The sequence below is a fragment of the Cydia fagiglandana genome, chromosome 24 (genome assembly GCF_963556715.1).
Source record: "Cydia fagiglandana chromosome 24, ilCydFagi1.1, whole genome shotgun sequence".
Classification (NCBI taxonomy): Eukaryota; Metazoa; Arthropoda; class Insecta; order Lepidoptera; family Tortricidae; genus Cydia; species Cydia fagiglandana.
This window is the reverse complement of record NC_085955.1, coordinates 8,441,338-8,459,103: the sequence shown is the minus strand read 5'-3', so window position 1 is coordinate 8,459,103 and position 17,766 is coordinate 8,441,338. Positions and strand designations below refer to the sequence as shown.

Genomic DNA, 17,766 nt, shown 5'->3' with positions numbered 1-17,766 from the left:
TTAAGCCTGGGACTGAGTTGACTTACGAACTCCTATTATTTATATTGTTTCCGCTGACTTTTTTTTTGTGTTTGACATTGTCTTTTTATTTATTGTTAATTGTTACCAATTTTATTGTTTTTTTATTATTATTATTTGTGTTTTAAACAATGATTGTAATATTTACGTATACTTTGTATGACATGTCAAAAGTGCTTAATAATTTATTATCAAGCCTACTTGAATAAATTATTTTTGAAGTTTGAAGTTGAAGTTTAACATTTAGAAGTTGTTTTCATGCCAGTTCAGCCACATGTTTTATTTATTTTCCAATGTTATTGAGTAAAATTAAATTAATACGCTGGTAACCTTCAGCTGTCAAAACAAGAACGCTCGTGCTCGTTCGAATTCGGGTTTCCGTTTGTATGGTTCTCGTTGTTTGTAGTGTACCGAGATATTTTTTATTTATATCTTTTGCCTGTTCATCTATCACCAAAAATGAGCCTAGAGGAGAAAGATCCAATATATTTAGATATATGCCATCAATTGGATGCTTTCTGTAAACAAGTTGAAGGTAATTTGACACTAAGTACATTGTACGGTTATCTCGATATTACATCGTATTTAATTGTTAATTTTATGTCTTACAAACAGAAAAAGTGGATAAGGATCAGCAGCAGTTAAAAGCGCGGAAGAAAAATACCGAACTCGAAGAGAAATTAGCTCAGGAAATGAAAAAGAACGTGAGTTATTCACCAAGCGTCAGACATATCCTAGCATTTTCATCGTAAATATAATTGGTTTTACATTGCAAATTTATTATTTTCATACTAAAAGACAGCTTTTATAATTATTTAGTAGAATTGCGTATTTAATTCAATTTTCCATACTAAATTAGTTCAATTTAATTCTGTTTATGATCACAGGCAGAGTTGTTACGACAACTTGAAGAGGTTTCAAGCCGTTACACGGAGCTGGACCGACTGTGCGCCCTGTTCCCTGGACAGCTCACTATATCTGACAATGACCAGACTAGGCTGGATCAGGCCAAGTTAGTATTAAACATTTTTTATTTAGAATAATTATGGCAGCGCCACAAGTGCCAAATTCATCAATAAGTAAACACAAAAAGAAAAATTTGCATAACAAAATAGACAAAAATTATGAAAGAATGGTTTCCACAAGATGGAAAAAGGAAACAAGGTGGCCCAAAACTAACGACAGAGAGGAATGGAAGAAGCTGGAAGAGGCATTTGTGTCATAGAACACTCTGGACACTTCTGGCTGGAAATTTTTCCATCCAACCGGTCAAGGCCACATGCTCCAAAATTTCGTAAAATAGACTCGCTATTTGGAAGTGCGGAGTGAAGATTTATGTTTAACAAAACCGAGAAAAAGTATCTACACATGTGGTAGGTATTTTTTCATAGTTTCGTTCGCTGTAGAAAAATACACGTGCTCTGTCGTGATTTTTTCGTGATCCCCACGTGATTTGTGCCCAAGCCCTAAACAATGATGTATGTTTCCACTTGTTTCAAGCAATAAAGGCTATAATAATAAAATAAACACAAAAGTTTATCTTCAAAAGTTGTAAAGTAAGTTTTTTGGAGTCAATCTGCACCACAGGTTAAAACGTATCTTAACCCTTAAAACAAAACATCGAAGGCTTTGAGTTCATACATCCTCGTCGTTAAAAAAAACGGTTGGCTCTCAATAATTGTAATGTCGGCCATATATACTTGTCAAGAGCCTCTCGCCAAGGGTCTTGGCACTGCTTCAATTTAATTGAAGAAGCGAGACGAGAAGGGAACAGCACGTACACACGACGCTTATCATTAACAGTGGCACAACTCAAAATGAAATGCTATTGCATTTAATATTCTAATTATTCTATCTTTTACTGGTAAGATTTAAAATCGAATGGCATTTCATTTTGTTTTGTGTCACTATTCATGATAAGCAACGAGTCTCGTTCTCGGCGTCTCTCAAGGAGTGTTTACAGTCAGCAGCAGAAGTTGCGAAGCGGGCGAGGTGTTCAAAATAACCTTGACACGCTCTTTCTCTCTTAACAATAAAGTCGCGTCAAGATCATTGTGAACACCTCGCCCGCTTAGCAACTTCTGCTGCTGACTGTACACACTGCATAACAATTCTGGTTGGGAAAAAATGCATAAACTGGAACCAAGGGATCTAGTATTTTGGATGTTGTTTTATTCTATTTTATTTTATTTATAAGGCACACTGTACAGACAACATTCAATACATGATTACAATAAAAGTGGTAGGGGTTTTATAGACATGTAAACTAGTGCCGACGTCAAATCATGGCATTAGTTGCCAAGCGGACCCCACGCTTCCATGAGCCGTGGTAAAAATGCCTTATAGAAATGCCATCCAAAATAAGTGAGCACAGCAAGAATAATAAATACCTAACAATGAGCAAAAGCTATCCTAAAATTATAAAAATAAAATACAAAATATCTTAAAAACATACTGAATTATAAAATTACATAAATGATCGTAACATGTTAAATTGCTTACTAATCTTAGGGGTTGTGCACAAATCACACTACTTTTTGACCCCCCCTCCCTGTTGGTGATATTTGGTGAGGTTTTCGGGTAACCCGCCTTCCCCCAACCAACCTCACGTGTATTTTATTGAAATTTTTTCATTCGACCTAATTTTAAGGTACAAGTAAATAGTAAGTATTGTACATAGAAAATTTAGTTTATTTTTCTATTTTTGCTATTTTGAAGTGCAGAGTGAAGATTTATGTTTAAATAAACCGAGAAGTATCTACTCATGTGGTAGGTTTTTTTTCTTAGTTTCGTTCACTATAGAAAAATACACGTGAGGTTTCCTTATACCCCCCCCCCCCCCCCCCAACGTGATCTATCGTGATTTTTTCGTGACCCCCCTCCCCCTATCGAACCTCGCGTGATTTGTGCACAAGCCCTTACTATTGTTGTTGTGTAAAACTCTAACGACTTGCCTCTTGAATATGGCTAGCCATGAGTTGAAAATATCAATGTTTCTTGTGATACTAAATCATTGTACTGACTACACATTTTATTCATTGTCGAAGGTGTGTCCTGCTTTAGTAACCTCTATCACCAGTTGTCTGTTTTCTTTGTTATTTTGATCAACTAAATATGCTTGTGTTTTTGGTTGACAGGTTATCATATGAAGTAGCCAAAGAACTGACAGGAGTGAGATTTGACTACACTGCCCCACCCAACATTTGCAAAGGCTGTATCCTTTTTTACAATTATTTCACTGCATATAAATGTATAGGACTTTTTCACACAATGTGACTAAGCCCCACTGTAAGCTCAAGAACCCTTGTGTTGTGGGCCTTGTGGGTACTCAACTACTGTTTATTTATACTTTTTAGGGTTCCCTACCCTAAGGGTAAAAACGGGACCCTATTACTAAGACTCCACTGTCCGTCTGTCGCCAGGCTGTATCTCATGAACCGTAATAGAGACAGTTGAAATTTTCACTGATGATGTATTTCTGTTGCCGATATAACAAAATTACTAAAAACAGAACATAATATTTAAGTGGGGTCCCATGCCACAAACGTGATTATTTTTTGCTTACTGGTACGGAACCCTTCGTGTGCGAATCCTACTCGCACTTGGCCGATTTTTTTCACGAATTGACAAAGATATTTCCTAAGCAATATATCAGATGTGAAGAGTGAGTCCCGGAAGCTTCTGGAACCGTTTAGCCTAGAGGGCGACGCCAGCGCAGCCATCTGGAGGCTCGCGGAGGCCGTCGCGGCGCCCGAGTGGCGCCTCACCGACAAGGAGAACCTACCACCCAACTAACCTGCTTATGTTACAGATAAAATGATAATAGAGAATATTAGGCAAAGCTCTGCGTAGGTGGCACCCCTAGCACATACAGTAAACAAACCTCATTGTCATCATCAATGACACATCATGTGCCACTACGTCAATCACGTGGCCTACCGTGAAACACGACAGTCGAAAGTTCGGTTTCTGCCTCTCTATCACTTGCTTTTACGATCGATAGGGAGGCAGATAAAGAAATTTCGATTTTCGCGTTTCGCGGTAGGCCACCTGTAAACAAACCGCCTTGGTGCATCAGTCATAGTGAAAATTTGTCAAAAAACTGTTTAAGGCTTAGTATGTATAAGTTACACTATGGTTTACTAAACAAATTAGTGCTGCACTCTGGCGGCAGAATGTTGCAGTAATACTCCCTATTGGAAGAGTCGCATTTGTTGTTCCGTTAAATTGTCAGACAAAACCAAAATCAACTCTATTGCACTACAGGTTGAAATTTCTGTGGCAAACTTTATTTTTTATGAATGGGTTTTCATTTTGGCCTTAGGAGGGTATGAATGAATTAATTGCAAAAGTTGCCATGCACTTTTGCTGCTGATTCTGCAGCGGGTGGAAACAAAAATGCTAATGAACCTTAACAAACAATTTTATTTGTAAGTAAAGATTATTACAATTATTTTAATAAACTTTTACAATGAATTACAGCCTTTATTATCTTAAACCTAGCATTTTAGCCCATCAAGAGGCTATAGAAATTTATTATTTATTTTATTTACACTGTCCGCATTTTCGTTAGTCATAATTTGGTTTTTCTCAGAAACGCGTAACTAACTTTTCAGGATTGCCATAAAACAAACGTCACCTAACCTATCTATAGAATAAACTTACAAAAATCCTGTACAGTTAACGGCTTCAGAATTATGACTAATGATAATCTGACAATCATTATTATAAAACGCGCGCGGGCCGACTTCGGCTTCGGCAGAGTAATCTCAATAAGGCTCAATCATTACTTTATGACTTTCAATAATCAGGTCAAACAAAAGGATCTGTGTAGGTACTTGATACACATGCAAAGTACAGTCGGCAATAAAATTGAAAGTACAACTGCTCTGCATGCATCATCCAATCCAATTTACTACTTCTTGTCTAACAGATCAACATAGGCACACTCAATCAGATCCTCATCCTTAACTCCAAGTTTGGTCTGCAAGTCCCGAGCGATGGCCTGGCCATCCTGTAGCGACTGCTCAGGCCGCAGCACCACCTCCAGCTCCATGAAGTGCCCGAGGTCCTGGACGGTGTCTATGTGGACTCGGGTCTGGCCGACCATGAAGAGCTTACTGTAAAAAAACAAAATTTGGTAAATAGATGTTGTTTAAGTATGTACTAGGAGAACTTCAATATGGCAACTTGTGCTATCCTCAAAAACAATCCTTCATCCATCCATCCTTAATAAAAGCTTGTAAAAAGGCCAAAAACACAGTTGGTTGGATCTTCACTTAAAATATGCAAATACTTTTCTGTTTAAATGCTAGCTTTTTATAAATCTACTAAGTAACTCAAACTACAACAATTTTACTAAGAATGAGCATATTTAATAGGACATTGCGATCTCCTTCACTTCAAAACTGCGTACAGTACGAAACGAAACCGTTAAGATTTAGGGCCTACCGCAAACCACGTTACGTGTTGCCTATCTGTCGCACTTGTCTTGTCGTACGTAAGTGTGACAGGGGGGCCACACGTAGAACGTGGTTCGAAGTAAGCCCTCAGAAACTCATTAACATACCGCTCCTTGACCACACGTCCTCGCGCGCCCAAACATTTCCTCAACATTCTATCCAGCAGCGACGCCTTCTCGCTTTCATTCGCCGAAAATTCCAATAACTCGTAGTTACTCAGCTTTGGTCCGCCTTCGTCGTCTCGATCGTAACGCACTAGTGTAGCCGACGAGTCCGCGTAGAAACGCATCTTTAACCGACCATCGTTGACTCTGTAGAAAGTATCGTCTTGTTTTATAATGGTTCCCTTTGATTGACTCAGTTCTGCAGCCACTTTGCAAATGTTCTCATAGTCGGTTATTCTGGCTTTGATTTCTACGTTGCGCATTGTGTAATGGTTGTTCTAAGAACAGAATAACAACAAAGAATACAGTAAGTAGTATAGTAAAATTAATAAAAACAAGCTACAAATTATTGCAGGTGTAGGCGCCAAATTCACAACTTTTTTTTTATCCGAGTTGACAGTGACAGTATTAAGTTTAAAAATGTGACTTTATATTTGGTCTTAAATATATTTTTATTCTCACTAATATTACAGGAACATAGGTATAGATATAATAAACTATTTTCTAAATATGCTGTTTTAGTATATTCTTTACATATTGACTAGTCTTTTCGTAATATATCTGTAAAAGTACAGAATAATTTTTATGTCCATGCGCAAAAATAAAATTTCTAAACGAAGCATCTTATTTGAGTCACTATCTTATGTGTGTTCTTTGCATTAAGCATTAAATAAACTGTCCAGATGGACAAAAAAAAAAACCATTAAATAAAAAAGTTTTATAAGTAAACATTGTCTCCAGGGCTGCCAGTACATAAATCTTGATTATACGATCCTGTGCCCGCAATTATACGAAATTCGATTGCATTATACGAGTACAAAAAATACTATTATTTTAAATCAATTTTTTAATAACTGGTGAATTTCGGTTTTCGCGGTAAGCCCCCAAATTAGGGGGATCTTTCTCTTTTACTACAATGACAGCGCAATAAGAGTGACAGAGAAAGATGCCCGCAATTTGCGAACTTGGATTTTCGCGGTTATAGCCACAGTTATAGCCCACGTTGACGTGTATTTAAGTAGTTGCTGTTCCATTAAATCGTTGAACAGTATTGGCACCACAGAATAAATAATAGCACTAGGTACAGAAGACTCACTCTCTAACAAAACGCGTCTGTTAAGATCAGCACAGATATGGGCGCTAGGTGGCGACAGCGCCACGCGTGGGTTATGGCTTTCCCCAAAATTGGGGTGGAACCATAGAGGTACAATAACATAGAGAAGACACGGGGGAGTGGCCAAATGACCGAACGAGATACACTTATAGAACTTTCAGTAGGAGTAGCAGAGAAAGCGGTACTATTGCTTGTCCTTGTCACAGTCTCACTTTTTGTTTGTTCCCCACCTTTTTGTTAGTATGGGCTATGGTGGGCAACAAATAACCCGACCGAATTACGTAGATTGTTTTTGGTATATTGTCAGGAATGTTAAAACGTGTTTTTAATATTGTCGCATTGCGTATGTTTTGTCCCTCACGGAGGCACGCGCACACCACTTCTATAGGATGCTACTTCTATGGGTGGAACGGATGTACTTTACCTACCTACCTGTAGCAAAGCGACGAAATCGCGGAGTGAGCCACGCCTGAGGGTCTACCGCGAACCACGTTCGACGTGTTGCCTCCCTGTCACACTTACGTACGAATTTACAAGTGCGACAGAGAGGCAAGACGTCGAACGTGGTTCGCGGTAGGCCTTCTGATTGGCACACTGTTTTTTGAAGCATTTACAGTAGTTATACATCGGTGTTTTTTTCGTATCCAATTATACCGATTGACCAACTATACGACTTGTATACGAAAATAATTTCATTATACGAATTTCGTAGCCTATTATACGATCTGGCAGCCCTGATTGTCTCAAATATATATATAATGCTAACAAATATGGTAGTCCGGTATAGCTGTCAAATATTCCCTTTGTCTCTTTTTAACAACACGGCTTACATTATGTTGAATGGGATAGCTATATTTCTTGATCCCGTCACATAAGTAACGGGTCGGGTAATAGCAAAATGTCAACATACATATATTGAATAGGATTGTTCTATTTTTTTCGATTACTTGTAATTTCTAAATAAAATCATGGACGTAGAGAATCTAAAGAGCTGGGTATCACAACCAGACGTCTGTCGGTGCTGCCTTTCAGCCAGTGGTACCTGGGACCTCACGGCATCGTACGTAACAGAGGATGGAGTCAAAGAAGTATTTTCAGACATTTTACAGGAATGTTACGGGATTTCAGTGAGTGTTATTTAATTGTTAATATCTCAGCTATATCCTTACAACTACACAGTAGCCCTTTAATATGTATTCTTTAGTAAATAACCTAATAATCCTTTAAAAATCGTCAATACAGTCATCCATATCTGTGGAATATATTTGGATAAATTTCAGCTCTCGTGCTTATCAGAGTGGGGGCCAAGTCGGTTGGTGTGTGCGCTATGTGTAGGACACCTGAGGGACGCCACCAGCTTCAAAAAACAAGTTCTAGAAGCAGACAGATACTTTGCAGAATACCTTAGTAAAAAAGGTACGTACTTATTTAAAATGATTTTTAACATGATTTGGTTACTACCACTAAACCTGGATTATGTGATAAATCTAGCTATATGCCATATAGCAGGGGTCGCCAAACCCCGGCCCGCGGGCCAAATCCGGCCCGTGACGCGTTCCAATCTGGCCCGCCGACACCCAAAGCACCCGGCCCGCGGGCGCAAGGCGTTTCTGAGGCGGAATTTTTATTGCATTAAAAATAAAGAATACCATTAAACCTGTTTTCAGAGTGCATTGAAATGATAAAGACTGAACCGGGTTCTGACCGCAGTGTAGATGACTTTGCTGAGCAACTGGAAATTCCTACAACAGGTATATAGAATAATTCCGTACACGGCGAAAGAAGTTGATAAAAGGCAATGACCTTTTATTTATGTAGACGTGTGACGTTCATAGTTGACAAAACTAAAATTTGATGCAACGATTTTGACAACTTGACTGGTTGGCGTCACCCATATGACTAACTAAATATAGGTTCCGGAACCTACCATATCTACCTTAATTTACTTACATCTATGATAAAAGGTGAGAAAAAATTGAAGAAATTTGAACTTTATGTACCTAGTTTTATTTTAAGTTCAAATTTCTTCAATAAAATATCTCGAGTTGTCAACTTCTGCCCGCCGTCACAGAATAAATAATAGTACTAGGTACAGAAGACTCACTCTCTAACAAAACGGGTCTGTCACGATCAGCACAGATATGGCCGCTAGGTGGCGACAGCGCCACGCGCGGCTTATGTCTTTCCCCAAAATTGGGGTCGAACGGATGTACTTTTACCTGTAGCAAAGCGAAGAAATCGCGGAGTGACGAAATCGCCCCTGCCGCCGTGTACGGAATTGTACTTTTTCAAAAGTTCATCTCTCAGGCCATTTTAAAAATTTAATATGCTTACATACTTACTATGGGACCAACTCCGAAATCACATAATTTTTTTTGGCCGTTTCATACATTTTGGTCGAGGTTTTGTATGGGAAGGCCAAATTTTTTTTGGGATTTCGTGGTTGGTCCCATAGAAAGTTGTTCAGTATGACCTACCTAATCACCTCGCACAATATGGCTAATGGTCCAAAAATGACCCTGTATAATTTATGTTACATGGTTTTTATACACTTCATTTCAGACACAAGTCAATTGATAAAAGATGTGAAGTCAACGTTAAAACAAAATAAATCTGAAAATAGAAAGAGACACAAACATTCAAGAGCTAAAGGAAAAACAAGAAAAGACTCTGACTATGATTCTGATACTCCTTTGACATTACTGACGAAAAGAAGTCAGGATATTGACACAAATAATATTGATGTCAATATTGATGACAATATGGGACACATGGATCTACAGTGTGAAGAAATTCATCATGAAAACAGTAAGTTTATTTACCATTTTAAGGGCTTATATTTTACTAACCAATCCCGCCAATCATGTTGATAACTCGTTGGATATGATATCAAAAGTAAGAAAACAGTTGTTTCTACTCGCCACTAGATGTCGCTAGTAGGTATAGATAGGGTTAATTTCATATTGTAACATTGAGACTGATAACTTGTCACAATGATTTATTTGATACTTCCCCCCGCGAAATCTATTTAAAGCCACTAAACACACTTTTACACTAAAGTCCCTAGACGCCTACTCATTGCAAGTCTGTGCTACGAATGCTTGATGTGTGCTTGCTTGCGTTTATTATTAATATATTTAACCTTTAAGAAATAAACGAAGTTAGTGTCAGTTATTTTTATTTTCGTTTCCAGGCCGCCAGCCTGTCAAAATAAACGCAACCAAGCAAATATCAGAGCGCAGACGCGTCATTTTGACGTGCGGCGCCGTTCTGCGGGACACCACGGCGTGCCCCTTCCGCCACCACAAAAGCTGGTTCCAATGCTTCTTCTGCCATGAAAACTTCATTCAACTCAATTTACTAAGAACCCATACGAACGAAACGCATTCTGACATAGAGGGAGAATTAAAAAAAATAAAGCGCTACCCGCGCTCGCTTCAAATCGAAATTTCGAATTTGGAATGCCGACATTGCAATTTGAATTTGACAGATGTCGAAAACATGCGCCGCCATCTTAGTGACGTCCATGATAAGGTTATTTATAGGGAATGCATCGCTGATTATAAAGTTGATGCGAGTCCCTACACATGTCATTTGTGTACGCAGGAGTTTCATGTTTTTAGAACATTGACGACGCATCTGAACGAGCACTACGCGAATTGCATTTGTGATGTTTGCGGGAAATCGTTCCTTAATTCTAAACGGCTTAAGGTTCATAAACGTACGCACGACACTGGCAATTTTCCGTGCTCTGAATGCGGGAAAATACTTAAAACGAAAACATCTAAAGCTAATCATATGGAGAGCGCGCATTCAAAACGCATAATAAAATGCCAGATATGCTTCAAGCCTATGAAACACTATAATGATAGAATCAAACACATGTCAGAAGCGCATAATATTACGCATAAATTTAAATGCCCGATTTGCTCGAGAGAATACAACATAAAGCATTATTTGGCAACGCATATAAGACAGACGCACGGGCATAAGAATAAAAAATGTTCTGAATGTGGGATGGCGTTCATAACTAACCATGGTTTGAAGAAACATATGTTGAAGCATACTGGGGAAAAGCCGTATACTTGTTCAGTATGTTGTAAAGCTTATGCGAGGAGTTATACTTTGAGGGAGCATATGAGAGCGCATGAAAATGATCGGAGATTCATGTGCCCTGAATAATCAATATAGGTATTTTATTTATATGTTATTGACCACCGGGCAAGCATCTATAATAGTGCCATTGATGAAATACGGCAAGCTGAGCCTCGTGCCAATTATAGCCAAGGAAGATAGAATCTTGTTGTATTTTCAATTAGGTTGAATTTCATTTGTTCGAAAATTTTACGAGACAAATGAAATTCCACCTACTTTGTTTTTAATTAAGGTTGACATTCCATCGAAACTGAGTGTATATCCTAATCTACATTGGGCGGCACGAGGCTAGAGTTTTCATCCTATTTCTATTTATATGGATCATCCAGTGTGCAGTGGAATCCAAATATCGATTTTACATACCTACTTACGACATCTAGTGGTGAATATGGAAAGTGCTAATACATATATTACCATATCCATGCACCTATTGATTAAAGATATATAATATCTAATATAAACATTTTTAACTTTTTTCAGAATTATCGAGCTGGAAACCTTCAAGAGTGACTCCCGAAAGCTACATAGAAAATCGTCATCTTAGATCAAATATCACGCTAATATTGAAAAACTCCACAATACTTCCTTTCAAACATATTAACAAATATAAATACACCTGCCTATATTGCGACAGCTCATATTTGTTTTTCAAACAATTAAAAATACATATTAACGATAAACATAACAATGTCACCGAAAAGGAAATATCAAGGCGTTTGAAAACACCTAAAAACTTAATAAAAGCCGAAGTTAGCGAAATAAGGTGTAAGCTGTGTGATGTTACTTTAAAAAGTATAGATACTTTAATAGATCATTTAGTCAAAAATCATAATAAAAAATACTACAATACTTCAAATTTTAAACAATCGCATGGAATTTTAGGTTTCGAATTGACATCCGAAAAATTCCGATGTCACATTTGCAAGAGAGAATTTAGATTTTTCAAAAACCTTTCTGTTCACATGAACGAACACAGCGCCAATTTCGTATGTCATTATTGCGGAAAAAAGTTCTTGTCTGACCATAGATTGCATGCACATGTAAAAATGCATAAAGAGAACGATTTAAAATGTAAAGTTTGCGAAAAATTATTTCGCAGTTCTTCCGCTAAGGCTTATCATGTAAGAAAAGTTCATTCCAAGACCGCTTACAAATGTCCAGAATGTGACGAAGTGTTTTTGCAGTATCAAAAACGGATGCAGCACTTGGTAGATGCACATAACATTAAAAAACCTGAATATAAGTGTGATATTTGTGAAAAAAACTATGCTAGCTCCGGGGGTCTTAGCGCTCACGTACAGTATTCACATTTAAAAAATAAGGAATATCCGTGTCAAATATGCGGAAAAAACTTCGGTTATAAATGGACTTTGAAAAAACATTTAGTTGTTCATACTGGGGCTAAAAATTTTGAATGTAAGTTTTGTAGTAAACGATTTGCTGAACCTTATACTTTAAAGGTACATTTGCGAATACATTTAAATGAGAAGCCCTATTCTTGTGCAATATGTAAAGCTGCATTTATACAAAAATGTAGTTTAAAAAATCATATCCGCGTTCATCATCCTGATTTGGAAATTGATTTGAAATAGATGTGTTTTTATAAATACATTTTTATAATTATGTACTAAATCTGTTTTATTTAATTTTAATTTTAATTTATGATATAATAAGCCGTTGGTTATAGTTCGTTTTTAGGGTTCCGTACCCAAAGGGTAAAACGGGACCCTATTACTGAGACTTCGCTGTCCGTCCGTCCGTCCGTCCGTCCGTCCGTCCGTCCGTCCGTCCGTCTGTCACCAGGCTGTATCTCACGAACCGTGATAGCTAGACAGTTGAAATTTTCACAGATGATGTATTTCTGTTGCCGCTATAACAACAAATACTAAAAACAGAATAAAATAAAGATTTAAATGGGGCTCCCATACAACAAACGTGATTTTTGACCAAAGTTAAGCAACGTCGGGAGTGGTCAGTACTTGGATGGGTGACCGTTTTATTTTGCTTTTTTTGTTTTTTTTTTTGCATTATGGTACGGAACCCTTCGTGCGCGAGTCCGACTCGCACTTGCCCGGTTTTTTTAGCATTAGAAAGAACTTGGCAGAAGCAATCGTGCAGTTTTTATCAGGCTCGTTAATTGTTAATAATTATGGAATGTAGCATGGTCAATACATATAATTTACTTCAAATTGTTACCGCTAAAAGTGCCAGATTTAGAACCACAAGCGAACTTCTGCGAAGTTCTTTCTAATGCTAAAAAAAAACGGACTATAGGTATAGGCTACATAAGTATATGTGAGGTACACAGACAAAACATCCTCCAGACTGAGCATAGTCGCGCTACCCCCTCTGCCACGCATACGGTAATTTTACTCCATGTTCGAGTCGATAGTGTCGTTGTGTGACGTCCGTGTCTTTGAACGGACCAATCACGGCACGGGATTTCGCTCACCTCGTCCCGCGCACCCCCGCATTTTTGGCATCATCGGTTGCATGAAATAATTGCTCTAACCTCTTGGGGTTCAATGACCTAATACTAGTACAAATCTACCTCCAATATACCTCCAATGAAATTTGAATCCTTATCAAACGGAACAGAGTTGCTTTTGTTTTGTTTTGTTTGATTTTAAAGCAAAGCAAAATCGACTCTATTTTCTAATACAATTAATTCAAATTTGCCTGGCAATTTTTCTTAAGCGCCCTCCAGACTATGTGCGTGAATCGCGGTGCGACGTCGCGGAGCGAACATATCGCGAAGTTGACGTATGACTCCACACTCGCACACTTCACGGCGATTTCGCAGTTTGGTTTGCGGCAATATGGCGGAAAAGCATCAGCTGATCGAGTTTAACTGTTAGTTATCTATGGCATCATACGTGATTTAGCTGTTTTCCCATTTTGTTTTATTGTAAAACCGTAAAATATAGCTGCTTAGTATAATATAATCATAATATAATTCATATTTATCTTGCCACAGAGGAGCCAAAATATTGTGTAATGTGGAGTCTTGCAAGTTCGCGCTTCGCGTCTCCTTTGACGTGGGCCGAAATACCGACAAATAACGGAGAACAAGGCGCGAAGGCGTGAACAATCTGCGAAATCGACGCCACACTTGCGTTCGCGGCTTCGCCCGCGATTCACGCGCATAGTCTGGAGGGGGCTTTATATGGTGGGCCGCTAGAGGCTAAACTCGGTCTAGTGGATTCCTAGTCTATGGTGAGGTAACTCATTTTTATATAGGAAATTATGCTATTTAAGAGTGCTATTACATTTCGGGGTTGAGCGAGTTTAGGTATTTTACGCGCTGCGGCAGGCCGTTCGAGCTCAGTATTCCGATCCCTTTTACCACACTCGCACTACAATGATGGATTAAACAATCTTGATCCTTCGCGAAGCATATTGAAATCAACCATAACAACAATAACTGTACTTAACTTATAAAGTCCTAAAACTGTTATTTGGTAAGTACGAAAATACTAAATGCAGTGCAAATGTACATAGGGGCACAGGGGGCTGTTCATAAATTACGTCATCTATTTTTGACCCCCCCCAACCCTCAAATCATCCAAAAATCATGCTTCGGATGACTCTGTTTCCTCCTACGTCATGCTACCATCATCCGATGTCCAGCCCCCCCCCCCTCCTCCCATTTGAAACGACGTAATTTATGAATAGCCCCATACTCGTACTTATGAACGTATATTACTCGAAAGAAATTATAGGTACTCATTTTTATAGGTGCTTATTTACATATTTCGTCATTGCATTTGGTACCTATAGGTTGTAAAGTTTGTATCAACGAGGGTTTAAAAACGAACTGGTACTGAGGATCTGATGATAATGATGATGATTAAGGTGGTCACGGATACCAATCAACCATGTAGTACCATGATTAGGCTCGTTTGATTAGTCTCAACAAGATCTTTGACACTGAAGATACACAGGGTCTTATGATGGAGCTGGAAGGTGGCCACGGGTACCAGTCTATCATGTAACTAAACCACTTCGTGTTTGGGCTCGTTTGATTCGTGTCAACAAGATCTTTGACACTGAAGATACACAGGGTCTGATGATGGAGCTGGAAGGTGGCCACGGGTACCAGTCTATCATGTAACTAAACAATTTCGTGTTTGGGCTCGTTTGATTTGTCTCAACAAGATCTTTGACACAAGACAGTACTCAGGGTCTGATGATGGAGCTGGAAGGTGGTCACCATTACCAATCAACCATACAACTAAACCACATCGTGTTTAGGCTCGTTTTATTCGTCTCAACAAGATCTTTGACACTAGGTGATACTCAGAGTCTGATGATGGAGCTGGAAGGTGGTCACCGGTACCAATCAACCATGCAACTAAACCACTTCATGTTTAGGCTCGTTTGACTATTCTCAACAAGATCTTTGACACAAGGTGATACTCAGAGTATGATAATGGAGCCGGAAGGTGGTCCGGTACCAATCAACCATGCAACTAAACCACTTCATGTTTAGGCTCGTTTGATTAGTCTCAACAAGATCTTTGACACTAGGTGATACTCAGAGTCTGATGATGGAGCTGGAAGGTGGTCACCGGTACCAATCAACCATGCAACTAAACCACTTCGTGTTTAGGCTCGTTTGATTCGTCTCAACAAGATCTTTGACACTAGGTGATAAACCAAACACGAAGCCCAAACACGAAGTGGTTCAGTTACGTGTGGTTGGTTCAGCCACCTTCGAGCTCCATCATCAGACCCTGAGTAGTATCTTGTGTCAAAGATCTTGTTGCGACGAATCAAACGAGCCCAAACACGAAGTGGTTCAGTTACATGGTAGACTGGTACCCGTGGCCACAGTCCAGCTCCATCATCAGACCCTGAGTACTAACTTGTGTCTAAGGTCTTGTTGAGACGAATCAAACGAGCCCAAACATGAAGTGGTTCAGTTACATGATAGCAGTGTTGGCAAAAAATCAATTCGAATTGACGATTGAGGATTGACCGATCAATTCGAATTGACGATTGACAAAACTAATTCTATATCTACTGATTGACGATTACTAATCGTTAATTCGAATTGATCGGTCAATCCTCAATCCTCAATCGTCAATTCGGATTGACGATTACTTTGTATGTACCTACCTAATGTCCTTTTTATTTAGGCCATTTTTGTGAAACTGACCAAATGCGTTCAAAAGCGGTGTCTGAGTTTACCAAAGATTCCGAAACATGTTTCCGACGGCTATATGAAGGATGTCCTTTTTGGAACATTTTCGGGACTTTCCTTGAAATTAACCGATAGCGTTCAAAATCGATATCTGAGGTGCCCAAAGGTTTCGAAACTTGTTTCCGAGGGATATATTGAGAGATGTCCCCAATCCGATGTCCAAAATCGATATCTGAGGTAATCAGAGGTTTCTAAACATCTTTTCAACTGCAATATTGAAAGGTGTCCTGTTTTGGGACATTTTAGTGACATTCTTTGACAGTGACTGATTTCATTCAAAATCGATATCTGAGGTGCAAAATATGGTTTCAACGGCAATATTTAGATTCTACAATTTAGCCGCGTACTTACTTTACTACCTGCATTACGCCACCCTGCTGAAAAAAGGTCATTTCTCGGTATTGCCGTCAGAAACATGTTTCGAAACCTTTGGGCACCTCAGATATCGATTTTGAACGCAATCGGTTAATTTGAAGAAATGTCCCATAAATGTCCAGAAAAAAAGGAAACTCCGTCTGTATTGCCGTCGGAAACATGTTACGGAACCTTTGGAAATCTCAGATATCGTTTTAAAGTGCCAACGATCAATTTAAAAAAATGACCCGAAATGGAAGGGACATCCTTCAATACTGACGTCAGAAACATTTTTCGGGACCTATGGTCGACATCGATTACGAATATGAACGTAATTGGCCTATTTCGAAAAATGTCCCTAAAAGGGACATCAGTCAATACTAACATCAGGAACATGTTTTCGAACCTCTGGGAACCTCAGATATCGACTTTAAGTCCAGTAAGTAAGTCCCTAAAAAGGACACCTTCGAAAACTAATCTTAGGGAAGGGAAAGGGACCCTAGGTTAATCTAGATTGAGAATTGATTTAATCCGAATTGAGGATTGATGCGTTAATTCCAATTGATTCAATCGGATTGACGCGTCAATCAGAATTAAATCAATTCGAATTGATCAATTCGGATTGACGCGTCAATTCGATTGATCAATCCGGATTGATTTAGTTCAGATTGATGCCAACACTGCATGATAGACAGGTACCCGTCGTCACCTTCGAGCTCCATCGAGATCCTGAGTACTATCTTGTGTCAAAGATCTTGTTGAGATGAATAAAACGTGCCTAAACACGAAGTGGTTTCGTTGCATGGTTGATTGGTACCGGTGACCACCTTCCGGCTCCATCATCAGACCCTGAGTACTATCTTGTGTCAAAGATCTTGTTGAGACGAATAAAACGAGCCTAAACACGAAGTGGTTTAGTTGCATGGTTGACTGGTACTGGTGACCACCTTCCGGCTCCATCATCAGACCCTGAGTACTATCTTAAGTCAAAGATCTTGTTGAGCCGAATCAAACGTGCCCAAACACGAAGTGGTTTAGTTGCATGGTTGATTGGTACCGGTGACCACCTTCCGGCTCCATCATCAGACCCTGAGTACTATCTTGTGTCAAAGATCTTGTTGAGATGAATAAAACGAGCCTAAACACGAAGTGGTTTAGTTGCATGGTTGATTGTTACCGGTGACCACCTTCCGGCTCCATCATCAGACCCTGAGTACTATCTTGAGTCAAATAAATACATATAGAATGTCAGGTCGTTTCAAATATTTTTAATCCTGTCCGGTAGTTTATTAA

The 17,766-nt window shown here is 38.9% G+C and overlaps 3 protein-coding genes across 3 annotated transcripts; 2 read left to right on the top strand and 1 right to left on the bottom strand.

The window, feature by feature from the left end:
* Window positions 1-384: 384 nt before the first annotated feature.
* LOC134676430 (uncharacterized) lies at window positions 385-4,392 on the top strand. Its single transcript, XM_063534826.1, has 5 exons — window positions 385-553; window positions 634-722; window positions 906-1,030; window positions 3,156-3,232; window positions 3,674-4,392. The coding sequence occupies exons 1-5, from the start codon at window positions 478-480 to the stop codon at window positions 3,811-3,813; spliced, it is 507 nt and encodes a 168-aa protein (XP_063390896.1). The 5' UTR covers window positions 385-477; the 3' UTR covers window positions 3,814-4,392.
* A 510-nt stretch (window positions 4,393-4,902) lies between these two features.
* LOC134676068 (uncharacterized) lies at window positions 4,903-6,006 on the bottom strand. The gene is made up of 2 exons (XM_063534352.1): window positions 5,588-6,006; window positions 4,903-5,138 (listed from the first exon to the last, which is right to left on the bottom strand). The coding sequence occupies exons 1-2, from the start codon at window positions 5,905-5,907 to the stop codon at window positions 4,934-4,936; spliced, it is 525 nt and encodes a 174-aa protein (XP_063390422.1). The 5' UTR covers window positions 5,908-6,006; the 3' UTR covers window positions 4,903-4,933.
* Window positions 6,007-7,674: 1,668 nt separating this feature from the next.
* On the top strand, window positions 7,675-11,520 carry LOC134676544 (zinc finger protein ZFP2-like). The gene is made up of 6 exons (XM_063534932.1): window positions 7,675-7,885; window positions 8,039-8,174; window positions 8,426-8,509; window positions 9,321-9,566; window positions 9,952-10,949; window positions 11,394-11,520. The coding sequence occupies exons 1-5, from the start codon at window positions 7,727-7,729 to the stop codon at window positions 10,938-10,940; spliced, it is 1,614 nt and encodes a 537-aa protein (XP_063391002.1). The 5' UTR covers window positions 7,675-7,726; the 3' UTR covers window positions 10,941-10,949; window positions 11,394-11,520.
* The last annotated feature ends 6,246 nt before the right edge of the window (window positions 11,521-17,766 follow it).

What these genes read in the sequence shown, in the direction of transcription:
- LOC134676068 (XM_063534352.1), bottom strand. Translation starts at nt 5,907, where the DNA reads ATGCGCAACGTAGAAATCAAAGCCAGAATAACCGACTATGAGAACATT. An exon ending in GGACGTGTGGTCAAGGAGCG is followed by an intron (nt 5,139 to 5,587) that starts GTATGTTAATGA and finishes GTTTTTTTACAG; the next exon opens with TAAGCTCTTCATGGTCGGCC.
- LOC134676544 (XM_063534932.1), top strand. Translation starts at nt 7,727, where the DNA reads ATGGACGTAGAGAATCTAAAGAGCTGGGTATCACAACCAGACGTCTGT. An exon ending in AGAATACCTTAGTAAAAAAG is followed by an intron (nt 8,175 to 8,425) that starts GTACGTACTTAT and finishes ACCTGTTTTCAG; the next exon opens with AGTGCATTGAAATGATAAAG. An exon ending in ACTGGAAATTCCTACAACAG is followed by an intron (nt 8,510 to 9,320) that starts GTATATAGAATA and finishes ACTTCATTTCAG; the next exon opens with ACACAAGTCAATTGATAAAA.
- LOC134676430 (XM_063534826.1), top strand. Translation starts at nt 478, where the DNA reads ATGAGCCTAGAGGAGAAAGATCCAATATATTTAGATATATGCCATCAA. An exon ending in TTTCTGTAAACAAGTTGAAG is followed by an intron (nt 554 to 633) that starts GTAATTTGACAC and finishes TCTTACAAACAG; the next exon opens with AAAAAGTGGATAAGGATCAG. An exon ending in ACTAGGCTGGATCAGGCCAA is followed by an intron (nt 1,031 to 3,155) that starts GTTAGTATTAAA and finishes TTTGGTTGACAG; the next exon opens with GTTATCATATGAAGTAGCCA.